The sequence below is a fragment of a genome, unplaced genomic scaffold, assembly GCF_019419815.1.
Source record: "Pyrus x bretschneideri cultivar Hongxiangsu unplaced genomic scaffold, Pyrus_bretschneideri_v1 Contig42, whole genome shotgun sequence".
NCBI classification, from domain to species: Eukaryota; Viridiplantae; Streptophyta; class Magnoliopsida; order Rosales; family Rosaceae; genus Pyrus; species Pyrus x bretschneideri.
Window position 1 is genome coordinate 887,164 of NW_025999746.1, and position 12,344 is coordinate 899,507.

Consider the following 12,344-nt stretch of genomic DNA (forward strand, 5'->3'; position numbering starts at 1 on the left):
TCTTGAGGGGAATTTGTGGAACGGAAATTTGCCAACCCGGTTTTCGGGCTTGAGGACGTTGAGAGTTTTGAATCGTGGGTTTAATAGAATTGGTGGGGACATTCTTTTTTAGCTTTCCAAATGTGTGGATTTGGAGGTGGCGAACTTGGTAGGTAATGAAGTGAGTGGAACTGTTCCTGGGTTTGTTGGTAGTTTTGCAAAGTTGCAGGGGCTTTAGTTGGCTCAAAATAGGTAAAATGGTGAGTTTTTTCTTCTTCTTTTTTTTTTCTTTTTTTTTTTTTAATTTTTATCATTAAATAAAATTAGTAAATAATTTTTAATTAAAATATAAAAATTTGAAGTTTTTTTTTTATTATTTAATCGCCCTCGCAAACACGTGGGGACAGTTTATTTAATTAATTGCAACAATCCCGTTACTTCGGAGAGCACTATCGGTTACGTCGATGTCTCCTTCTTCTTCCTCTTCTTCTTCTTTCTTCAGTTGAGAGGATCAGTTTGTTTCAGACTTGATCGAGCTCCGAAACCCCTACTCAGATCTGGCTCCCCACCGCTCACCGGAATTCACTCGAGCTCCGCGTCTCTTCGGTTTTTGCCGCACAAGAAAAATATGCATAGCCGGCCGTCTCACAGCCGGCTATCTGGCTCGGCTTTTCACTCTCGGATTTCAGCTCTCTTGCTCACCATGGTCTCCACCATGGCAGCCATCTACGTCGCCGGCCGGTGAGTTTCTCAAATTTCCAATTTTGTTATTTGAATTTCGAGCTGTTCATGGAAAAGTTTTTATCTTTTTGAATATGATGAATGTTTGATGAGTTGTGGTGTGTTGATAGACTGTGGCAGGATGCTGCCGATAGGATTTATTTGATTCGGGAGATTGATAGAAGAAATGGTCGGGTAATTTTTTACCTTTTCGTTTTTTTTTTATTCTTAAATTTTGTTTTTGTCTAAGTTTTACCTTCCAATTTCAGTTCAAATGCGTAACTCAACAGTAATGTGCATTAACTTCTCTATACAAATATCGAAGAGATTACGAATAAGGCAGATAATCGTCAACTTTTTACTTTCAGGGTCAATCTGCTGTATCCGTAGACGATACACTTAAAATTATAGCTTGCAGGTAATTGATATTCTTTAAAAGGTGTCATTTTCGAATTTTATGTTATTGTCTTTGCTGTTATGAATGATGGTTGTTTTCTAGGGAGCAACAGAAGCAGTTGTCCGCCCTTGAGATGCAACTGACTGCGGCAAGACAGGAAGGTTTCGTCTCAAAGAGCTTGTCAAAAAATGAGGGGGCTCAATCTAAGAAGAAGCTTTTAGCTGTTATAGGAATTATTACAACATTTTACCGCAAGAAAAATAGGGAGGCAATTCGTAAGGCGTGGATGCCTAGAGGTACTTTGTGCAAATTTCGTCGTTCTTTTCTTTTATCCTCGATGCAATTTTATGCAAATAAATGATCCATGTTAGTGGTACAGTCTTATGCACTCCTACCAATTTTCTAGTCATAAATGTTTTGGTTTGCGATGGTGGACCAAATTCTTCTAGCAGTTATAGCAATTTTATGTATATATGTGCAGGTGAAGCTCTAAAAAGATTGGCAGATGAAAAGGGCATCATTGTGCGATTTGTGATTGGAAGAAGGTCTGTATATCAATGACTTAGAATGATGACAAGGAATTGTCTACAGTTCTGTTCAGTTAAGTATGTGTATCTTGCAGCCCAAATCGTGGAGACAGTTTGGACAAGCAAATAGACGAAGAAAATGAGCGGACCAACGACTTCCTTATTCTTGTATGTTAACCATTTGAACAAATCTGTTTTACATATATTTGGTGGGATCTTTTAGTTGGGTGAAATTTCGTATTGTCAAGAACTTTTTTTCATTACTAGTACGCACATGTGATTCTATTTGGATTCCTTAAGAAGTCCTGTGAAAAATTCAAGGTGCTGTTCGAGGCTTTGAGCTAGTTGGTATGTAGAATAGAGACTAAGTGATGGCTAGTTTGTAGGTATGAAGTAGCCAATGTAACGTTGAATTTAGTTTGAGGAAAGCTCCCTGAGCATTCCGTATTTTTATTCCTTTTATCATGCTCATGGACCTTAACAAAAATTTGTGGACATCCCTCATGGTTGATTCATGTCATCATATGTGGGATAGCTGAAATTGCTACAGGCAGATACGTTTATGACACATTGTTTAAATTGTTCTTTTACTTTACAGGATGATCAAGTGGAGGCATCTGAGCAGCGGCCGAAAAAGACAAAATCATTCTATATTCATGCAGTAGAGAACTGGGATGCTGAGTTTTATGTTAAGGTCAATGATGATGTTTATGTTAATATTGGTAGGTAGTTGTAATATAATTCTTTCTAGTAAACAAGAAGATAGTTAATCCTCGTGATACTTTCTGTTATACCTGCGTTAAATTAAATTCTGGTAATTAATTTGGATAAAAATAGTTACTAGTTAAAAACCTGTGCTTATGATTGAAGAAAACCAAAGAAACTGCCAGATGAGAGCATAGGTATGTGGTTATTTAGTCATGATCTCAAGTGAAGTGTTCATTTGTATATCGGAAATCAAAGCTGCATCACATATAATTACAATTTAGGAATTTGATTCTTTTTGCCATTGTTTTACCAATAGAACCTTTGTGAAAAATGCTGAAATTGTTTGTCTAACTTCAGAGTAGCTTAGATTTGGACACCACAGGGTATAATTGAAAAATAAGGATAGTAATGGTTGGCTGTTAACCGTGTCAGAAAAGTTTATGCCCCTAAACAAATTATTTGAAGTGCATGCTAATATTTGGCGTTTATTATGACTCAGATGTCCTGGGAGCAACTCTAACTACTTATTTAGATAAGCCTCGTGTCTATATTGGGTGCATGAAATCAGGCGAAGTCTTCTCTGAACCGTGAGTGCAGAAAACATGCTTTATATGATGGAAACTTTGAAACTATGAGTTATTTTAGATTAGATATAACTATTTTATTGGTTTGTGTTGTCTCAATTACACAGAACACGCAAGTGGTTTGAGCCAGACTGGTGGAAATTTGGCGATGCAAAATCGTAAGCACGATTTTTTTTTTCTTTTCTTCTACCTTTAAGATAGATTTCTTAATTCATGTTGTTGCTCTCTCTCTCTCTCTCTCTCTCTCTCTCTCTCTCTCTCCATGGTGGAAATTTAGGCAAATTTATGGCGGGAGGCTGATCATTAGTTCTTTATATGGAAAAAGTATCTTTGAAAATGTTCATTTAGTGAGATAAGTAAATGGCTCTTTTCGACTGAAGTGACCTGTTAGAGCAGCCCAACGAAATGTTATCCTAAAAAAACAAACATGTGATAAACGCTGATAACTGATTTTTTCTATAGTGCCTTGGTAATTTCTCCATATAGACTGTTCTACGTGATACTGGATTGCCTAATGATGCTGGGAGGGTGGTCATTATTTCTTTGTAGGGAACAACGTGTGTCTGAAAATGTTTGTTAGTTAGGTAAGTAGAAGGAAAAGGTGTAAAGTTGATTATTTAGTTTTCTCTGTATGTCCTTTATATAAAGGATTCTCATCTGAACGATCATGGTAGGCGTTAGGCTGTTAGTCTTCAAGAATTGAAGCAATTCATAATAGCATTTGAATTTGCTGCTTAAATTCCCGGGTTCTACCATGTAATATTTCACTTGGCTTCTGATGCAGGTACTTTAGACATGCTTCTGGTGAATTGTACGCCATTTCTAGAGCCTTGGCTCAATTTATATCAATAAACAGGTACTTCCGCCGCCTCTTTATCTTTCCTTCTTTCATGTTTCAATAGTATCGTGTAGCATGCTGACAACTTTGGGAGGATTTAATTTATAGCTTTCTGTCGGTTTGCAGGTCTATTCTTCGTGCTTATGCTCATGATGATGTTAGTGCTGGGTCATGGTTTATTGGGCTTGATGTGAAGCACATTGATGAACGGAAATTTTGCTGCTCCTCTTGGATGCCAGGTCTGTTGATCTTTTCCGTCGAGTACATATACAAATCACTATGAACATAATGAAACTTTTCCCAATAATATCTGGATTTCTCTTGAAAAGACTGCTGAAGTATAACTACTATCTTAATATCAAGGCAAGAAATCATCTTGCTGCGGTTTACTCGCTTCTCAACCATTTTTTCTTCGAAAATGCTTGTTGAAAGGGGAAACAAAATTTTTAACAATTAGAAAAACACAACCAAGGACAAATAGAGGAAGAGTGACAGGGTCCTTAGATGCTGAAAGCCATTCGATATGATTCTCCGTCTTCACTGCGGTAATTTTCACAGAAGGATATATTTGAATATGATGATTCTCGTTACTAATCCATGTGCATCTTTCATTTCAGGAGGAATGTGTACTGCCGTGTAATCTAAAGTACCGCACACCTATTGATACAACCAACACATTATGAAAGGGAAGTCCTTTCATTTACAGCATTGCCTTCAATGCCTTCTTCGACCAGATTATTCAAGCAGTACACAATCATTTGTTCTGCCCAAATTGATTCGAGCAGCCTTGAGTTGTATATGCTGCTGGTCGAGGTTCTCTGGGAAGCTCCGGATCCTGTTAGTTTTTGCCCTCGCAGTTACCGAAAGTCCGGTGTCACTCTAAGTAGTCTTTTTCGTCATACCTGTATCAGTACCGTACGAGTTCATCCTTGAATTTCTCCAATCTTATTTCTGTACCTAGGAACCATTAATAGAGATACAATTTTCTTTTGGTTGTTGATTATATACAAATTGGAACTCATGGTGTAGCATTGGTTCCATACTTTTACAGTGATTATTTTTCAATTACTGCCAGTTAGGGTTTGATGTCATAACATGACTTAAACCTAAGACGAAATTAACTGGTTAAGGTTGGACATTACTTCGTAAGAACCTGCAAATTGATCGATTATAATTTCTCGACATAATATTTGCTTTAACACGTTATTCTAGTCACCTTATCTATCAACCTTATTTATTTTTTTATTGAAAACTTACGAGCCTTTGACTTATTAAATCTCAAGTTGTAGGTAATCTTTTTTACCATTTAAAAAAAGAATTTGACAAAAAAAAAATCAATTAAAATCTTAGAACAAAAATTAATCAAAAAATGGTGCAATCAAAAGGACTATGATTTATGGCGGGGCCCACAGACTAATGCAGCATTGAACAGCAAAAGCCATCCTTGCCGGCTTCTATATGGGGATCTAAGAACGGAAGAACCTCTAATCACATTCGTTGTGATTGAAGGATCTTGATCCTTGCAAAGAAGATCCGACGAGCATCATCTCTCCAGCAAAAGTGGCATGAAGTTTGACGTAGACGTTGCTCTGCCAAACAGTTCTTAACACGTGTACGGCTCAGAACAATAGTGCCACATCGATCATCTGGGCCAATCCTATTAACCCAGTTCACGACCAGACCGGCCGGTATTCGCCACCATAGAAGGCAAAAATTCCCCATCTAAAATTTCCAGCGAGGAAAGTAAAACGCGGGAAAATTGAGGAGATAGGTTTCGGGTTTTTTGGGGCTCCTTCAACATTACTACTTTGATTTCAGTTCCCCCTTCTGTAGATTTCGGAAGATTCAGGTATATTGCAATTTGCTCTTATGTTTTTTTTTTTTTTTTTTTTGTTGGGGGGGGGGGGGCGGCGGGGGGGCCGGTGGCGCCGCTGTGTGTGTGTGTGTTGAAGCTTTCTGGATCCTTGAATTTTACAGATGCAGGTAAGGGGAAAATTTAAAATTTCAAAATTAATTGGAGAAGATGACAATTTTTAATAGTTGTAATTAACAAAGGGGGAATTATTTGGTGTTTATCATTTAGAAATTGTGTGACAATAGGAACGGTAAAAGTAGAAACTAATGGGCATATGGATGATGAATTACTGAGATAGAAAGGTATAATTTTGTGTGTGTTGCATGTGCTGATTGAAATGCTGATGATGAAGCTTCTTTTTTTTGGGTGAAAATTATAAAGCTTCCTTTATTTGGTGAAAATGATAATGCTTTTTTTTTTTTTTTTTTTTTTTTTTTTTTTTTGGCGTTAGATTTTGAAATTTTTCGATCAGTAATTCAAAATCTGATTGAGTTCGGCTGAAGTGTGCGAAATTTTTGAATTGTTGATTAGTAATTCGAAATCTGGATTTTTCCTTGTCCCAGTTGTAAAAGAAAGAAAAAGGATGGTCATTAAATTTAATCTAACAATATATTTTGTTTTGTTGTACATTCTTAATGTGAGATAGTCGCCGGTGTTTTGATTCTGAATATGCAGCCGTGAATAGTAACCTGACGGTTAGCTACCTGTGACAGCTTCTTCAAGCACAGTGAAGGCCTTCTAAAACATTGGACAACATGGACCAAGATGAAACAAAGAAGTTAATGGGATCGGATGGAACTGCAGTGCCAGTTGGATATGACAATCCCAAGGAGGGTGATAACGGGAACCTAGTCCTTGAGGCATCAAAGAGGTAATTTCTTTCCTTATTCTTTTATCTTTCACATTATGAACCAGGCAGCAGCGTCGAGTTATTAACTCTCTGATGTTGTCACTGGCTTTAACCAAACTAAATTTGATCTTATGACTACGTGCAGTTTGGAACAAAATATTGATGGTTTGACTGATGGAAATGATGGTGACACTAACGTAAGTGTTTTTTTTTTTTTTTTGTTATGTCTGCCCGTATCTGAGATGGGTTTCCTCTTTTTATTTGATGATTAGATGATATTTATGCATGAAGATAAATTTTTAAAGTAATCTTGGATTTCATCTATCAGGCAAACCACCTCACTCAGAGGAAAAATGAGTCCGACAGCATGCAATCTGCTGGTAAGAGTGAGCACTTCTCTTTATTGTTTACTTGCATAGTAATTCGAGACTTTTTTCAATCAGGATTTCTGAGTTTAATTTTGTGGGAGGAACCTTTTGGTGGCCTGTTTTTGCTGTCCATCCCTCTTCTGTTGATTTTGTATAGAAAAAAGGGATGGTTTAATATGGCCTGGATTTACGTTAATGAAGGAGAAATGCTGTGATGGTCCTAAATTTGGGCATGCTACCTTAACCAGTTGCTTCATACTATTACTGACCGATTTCTTTTCCTAACTATCTGAACGACAGAAAATGATGTGAAAGTCCATGCTCAGGTCAGTCCGACAACTGAAGAGGAAGCGAAAGAGATTTCTACAAATGTTTCTGGTTATGCGCCTCCTGCTGCTGATTTTGTGGGAGTATCTCTTGGTTCACCATATGAGAAAATAGGAGTTAGCACAGCCTTTGTCGCTCCATCTGCTGTTGCTCAGTTGCCTTTTGGTACTTCAGTTCTGGTATGGAAATGTTTACCTTATTGATTTTGGTACTAATTATTTGCTTGCAAGCTTATGCCTTTCCATTTCAGTTTGAATTGAAGTTAGATAACTGTTAAAAGAATGCGGACTTTGATACTTCTCTGTTTCTTTGTTTTGAACAACACTCAGTTACTGGTTTGATTGAAATCATGGGATTGATGAAAGATTACGGATTTGGATTTTCCTCAAATTTTGTGAGCCAGAGTTTGCTGTGAAACAAAGCCATCTTAAGACTCTGCAGGGTGGTTATTTACTGAAACGTTGTTCTATTCATGACTTTTGAGGAATATTGAGTTCAGACTCATCTTGGTTGAAACAAATTCTAAGATAACTCTTAGATTTAGTCTGCTATTCACACTATTGATTCGCATGTTGGTTTCCTCAGGATGAAAGGCAGATGAAACGAGAGAAAAGGAAACAAGCTAACAGAGAATCTGCAAGGAGATCTAGGTTAAGGAAGCAGGCTGAATATGAGGAACTGGTGAAGACATGTGAATCCTTAAACGAGGAGAAAATTGCTCTTCAATCCAAAATGGAAGAATTGAAAGGGGATTCAGAGACACTGAGGCTTGAAAATGCCGCATTAAGGGTACTACTCAATGTTCTCATAGAATTTCTTGAGCTGTGGGCCTGTTCTCGGTTATTTTTTACGTGTACCAAGTTGTCACTTTCTTTTTTCTTTTTGGTCTTTTTTAATAACCGGATTCTCAAAGATCAACCATACTAATAGTACATCGAAGATATAAGTTTCTTGGTTGTTTTCCTGCAAAAGTTTGGAGGTTGACTCATGAGTCAGTAGCATGTCCGAGCCCAAGGCTGGATTCATAGTGCTGGGCTTTGAGTTAGTTGGAGATTTTGCATATTCATATGCACCACAAATAGTTACCCAACTAGTGGAACTCTAAGCATATTTTACCCAAAAAAACGATAGGCACTTGAACGACTATGTCCGTATTGTTTTGATTTCTTATATCCACCATATACTTAGAGTAAACAAGCCATCTCCACATTGAATTATCATGCGTTGTTGCTTTTGGTTGCCAAAAATTGACCAAGTGTAGGAATTTACCAATTGAGTGAGGGGTGTGGTGTCGGAATGGGATTTGATCAGATATGTTGTAGCATGTGCTACTGAGTTAAGTTGAACCTGAAAAATTGAGGAAAACTGATTTGGTCATCCTAGTTTGTTTCAACCTAAGATATGTTTACATTTACTTGCAGCTCAATCTCACATGAGTTTTGTCTTGTAGGAGAAGCTGAAAAATGCTCAGGCGGTGACGCAAGGAGGGATTGGTTCAGTTAAGATTGAAGTAGACTTGGACCTGCCAAATGATGCCAAAAATATACTGAGCATTTTGGGTTCTGTAAGCAGGAATGATGAGCTGGATCGCGAGAAACATGAAAGTTCCATGTCTGAAACCAAGTTCCATCAGCTGATGGAATCAAACGCTAGGACTGATGCTGTTGCTGCTAGATGATAAGGAAGCTGGTGTTGTCTGCAGCCTCACATCACACTCGGTGGACTGATAGACCTCATTAACTTAACCTTCGGTTTACAACCAGCAGGTGGAATACAGGAAATTCCGAGTGGAAGAAGGTCAGAAAAAGAACTTGCAAATTTATGGTTCCTTTAGCATTCAACTCTCCTTTGTGATATGAAGTATTAGATTCGAGATTGCCGTGGCGATTTTGGGAGTAATTTAGGGTAGGCTAAAAGTGTGTTTCCATATGAACATGAACATTCCAAAGGATAGGTCTCTGAAAGTGACTTGTAATTGTTACCGCAGAATTCTTGTTAGATTGACAGAATGTTCTCTTTAAATTTGGTTTATTACTTTGATCCTTCTACTAGAAATTCGACCATGTCCATGAGATTCAAATTGTTTCGACTTTCGAGTGAAAATGTTAATCTAGGGATTGATTATGGGCGTAAAAAAATTTAAAAAAAAAAGTCATTATGAACTACTCGCTCTTATTTGTCACTAGGGAGGAGTGCATTATGATTATTTTTGGAATGTTAATAACAGTTCTCTTAATCGACTTATACCTTGTATAGTAATTCACAAGGAGGCTTTTTCAATTGTTTAAAGCTTTATCACATGATTACATTATATAGCGGTATCCATTATCCGCACTTTATCAGAGGAAATTCTGAGTTCAAATATCATGTAAAGTGTCATTTTAAGTTCTAAAGTTAAACGCGCCACTTAGTACTACGGTCTAGTAGTAGTAAGTGAGAGGTCTTAGGTTCGATTATTGCCAAAAGCGAATTTGAACCATATTATTGCTAGTCTATTGTGAGATTCAGTCACCCCACTCTCCTTAGTGTAGATAATATCGTTTATTTAAAAAGTTCTAAGTTAAATGCTGCAAATACAATCCTTTTGTTTGTTCAAAGATAAGATTATAATTGGTTGTTGAAAAAGTGCAAATCAAAAGGGGTTTTCAAAGGGAATTTTCATAATTTTTAGTGTTGGGACATTGCACCTAGAGCGTATCCATGATGTTGAATTTCAACCCCAAATCACCGTCCTTCCTTCCCAGTGCCCTTCAATTCAAAGCTCAATAGTGAATCAAAAGGAAAATTATGGGTCATTTGGTAAAGAGATTGGACTACGTCCACTTCTGCAACTTTCTATGGATTTATGAATTCGACCTGTTTTTGGGCCTCCCCTTTGTGGGGTTCAGTTTGAAGTTTCTATCGAGTATGTTTCCTGTCATGATCCCTCATGAAAGAGTCAAACTTGCACAACATTTGATGTACATATGGTTATGTGCTTAGGCGATGTGTTTCCAGACACAAATTTATATAGGCCTAATTGGATTAATGATCCATGTGATAATAGGGCAGTCGGAAAATTACTATTGTGGTAGAAGAAAGAGTAGAATTTAATAACCTCTATGGTGAAATATGTTAGAATTTAGTACGTGATGTGCACATATGAGACTAAATTTTTCTTTCTATTTGTTTTTAACCATTATTCAGACCAAAAAAAAAAAAGTAAAAGATAAAATAAAGCCCCTTCATCATTCCCTCTCAATTTGAAACAAAGAAACACGATGTGGGCGTTCATCGTTTGAAATCCAATTGGAAACTGAAATCGTCGATTAAAATCAAAGAAATTTGGTTCGTGTTTCAATAGCCACACCCACATCAATGATCAGGAGAAGAGTGGAAGGGGACGTCGCCCCATAATTCTAAGATATTGATGCAAATCTTGAGATCTTTAGGGCCTGTATTAATTGTTTGTTATGTCAAAATGTAAGATAAACAAGATTAGATATGATGAGTTATAAATCCACAAAAATGCAATTTATGTAATCTATCATTATACACGGATTACAAATCATGTCTTACATGTCTCTGACAAACTAATCCTATCCATCATACTTAATTCCATCCAAGCCACGAAATGGGCCCTTAATTAGGTAATGTTTTCTATGACTTTTACAGGTATGGTCTTAAAAAAAATATAATAATAATAATTTCCTTTTCTCCAATTGGTTTTCTCCTCAATTGGTTCTGCTTGAAAAGAACCCCTTCCACGGCAGGGAAGGCGTGTAAAAACCAAAATTTAATTAAAATTTTACAAACTCATTAAATCAACATCAATTAAAAATCAAAACAAAAAATTTCATCAGGCAAAACCCCTTTCAACACTTCAGGGAGCTTAGACAATTTCAAAAAACCCTTTTACATTTCTCCCTCAAACCCACTTCGATTTTTCGCGGAGAATCCTGACACCCATCTTATCGCGGCTTTTTGGTTGGTTCCAGAAGACAATTTGGGTTTGAATTCCGAGAGAAACTGAATGGATTTTTTTTCCTTCTTCGTGTTGGCCGTTGGGTATAAAGACTGGAATTAGAATGATTTTGAAGGATTAAAAATAAATTTAACCTCACATGTGAATCTCACGTGCTAATAATTAATGAAAAGTTAACAAAAATTTAATTTTGAGCCTAAAACCTAACACAATTCACCATAGGAGTTTAAATTCTAATATTTTTTTACCAAATAAATTATCTTCCGCCTATTCTATCACCACATAAACTGTTAATTCAATTAAGCTATTTATATAGTATCATTTATTAGTACTAAATCACAAAATATGTGTTTCAAGCACAAATATATATACGAGCCGTGTCGTGACAGAATATCTCCTCAAATATATTCGTAATAAGTCCGTACTACTTATCCATCAAAATTATTCTATATCATATTTTGGTTTGTGTTGTAACTTTACACAATAAACTGTTTGAATTTGCATTGTTGGCAAGATGAGACTAATCCATCTCAAGGATAACATTCTTTATTCACTTTTCAAGATTTGAAGAAAAAAGTTGCTTCAATCATATCTTTTCATCATCAATTTTCCTAGGCAACGTCCAGCGGACAACCTGCCTGGTTCACCTCAAATTACGCTGAGTTTATTGCATAAATTATTAAATTTTGGCAATAAAATATAAAGCATGTATTCCATTAAAATTTGACATAATGCATCATATCATCAGATTAATGCATATGTTATCTTTTAACTAAATGTTTCGTCATTTAATATTATCACATAAAATGAATAGTTGCATACAAGTTTTTCTCGACAATCAGGCAATCGACAAAGTCAAAAACTTCATACCTCCCACTTTGTTCTCTATTTTACTTTTAAAAATGGGTTAGTTAATTCAGTTAAAATGGTTGGCATGTTCATACTTGTCCATATCACGTGTAGAAACCAGCAAAGACTAAATCATGGTTGGCTGGTTGCCAAATTTCCCATGTCGTACACGCACATGTAAATACACATGAACACCAATATTTTAGAAAAGTAAGTAAAATATAATTGTCAATTTTTAAAAGTCTGCATGCAAGCGGTACTAATTTATTCTTATATAAATTCATATTTCCGTCCATATAAAGGTGTTTTGACCTCATTTCTTCTTATGTCATAGCTTCCAGTTTTTCTTCCTACTTGTCATACAATTGTTCCTATCAT

General features: G+C 36.3%; 2 protein-coding genes across 5 annotated transcripts; both read left to right on the plus strand.

The window, feature by feature from the left end:
- Window positions 1–259: 259 nt before the first annotated feature.
- LOC103928879 (hydroxyproline O-galactosyltransferase HPGT1-like) lies at window positions 260–4,795 on the plus strand. Its single transcript, XM_009337983.3, has 12 exons — window positions 260–720; window positions 831–894; window positions 1,068–1,117; window positions 1,199–1,392; window positions 1,578–1,641; window positions 1,719–1,791; window positions 2,222–2,345; window positions 2,831–2,918; window positions 3,023–3,073; window positions 3,700–3,771; window positions 3,880–3,992; window positions 4,371–4,795. Exons 1-12 carry the CDS (start codon window positions 608–610, stop codon window positions 4,391–4,393), a joined length of 1,029 nt encoding a protein of 342 aa, XP_009336258.2. The 5' UTR covers window positions 260–607; the 3' UTR covers window positions 4,394–4,795.
- A 469-nt stretch (window positions 4,796–5,264) lies between these two features.
- On the plus strand, window positions 5,265–9,201 carry LOC103928878 (G-box-binding factor 3). Of its 4 annotated transcripts, none has more exons than XM_048566726.1 (7): window positions 5,265–5,602; window positions 6,255–6,479; window positions 6,604–6,655; window positions 6,787–6,838; window positions 7,127–7,332; window positions 7,739–7,942; window positions 8,604–9,201. In XM_048566726.1, exons 2-7 carry the CDS (start codon window positions 6,364–6,366, stop codon window positions 8,829–8,831), a joined length of 858 nt encoding a protein of 285 aa, XP_048422683.1. In that variant the 5' UTR covers window positions 5,265–5,602; window positions 6,255–6,363; the 3' UTR covers window positions 8,832–9,201. The 4 variants fall into 4 exon arrangements, with proteins under 4 accessions (XP_048422683.1, XP_048422682.1, XP_048422681.1 ...); XM_048566725.1 differs by having other exon boundaries at window positions 6,284–6,479; XM_048566724.1 differs by having other exon boundaries at window positions 5,266–5,602; window positions 6,322–6,479.
- Window positions 9,202–12,344: the final 3,143 nt, after the last annotated feature.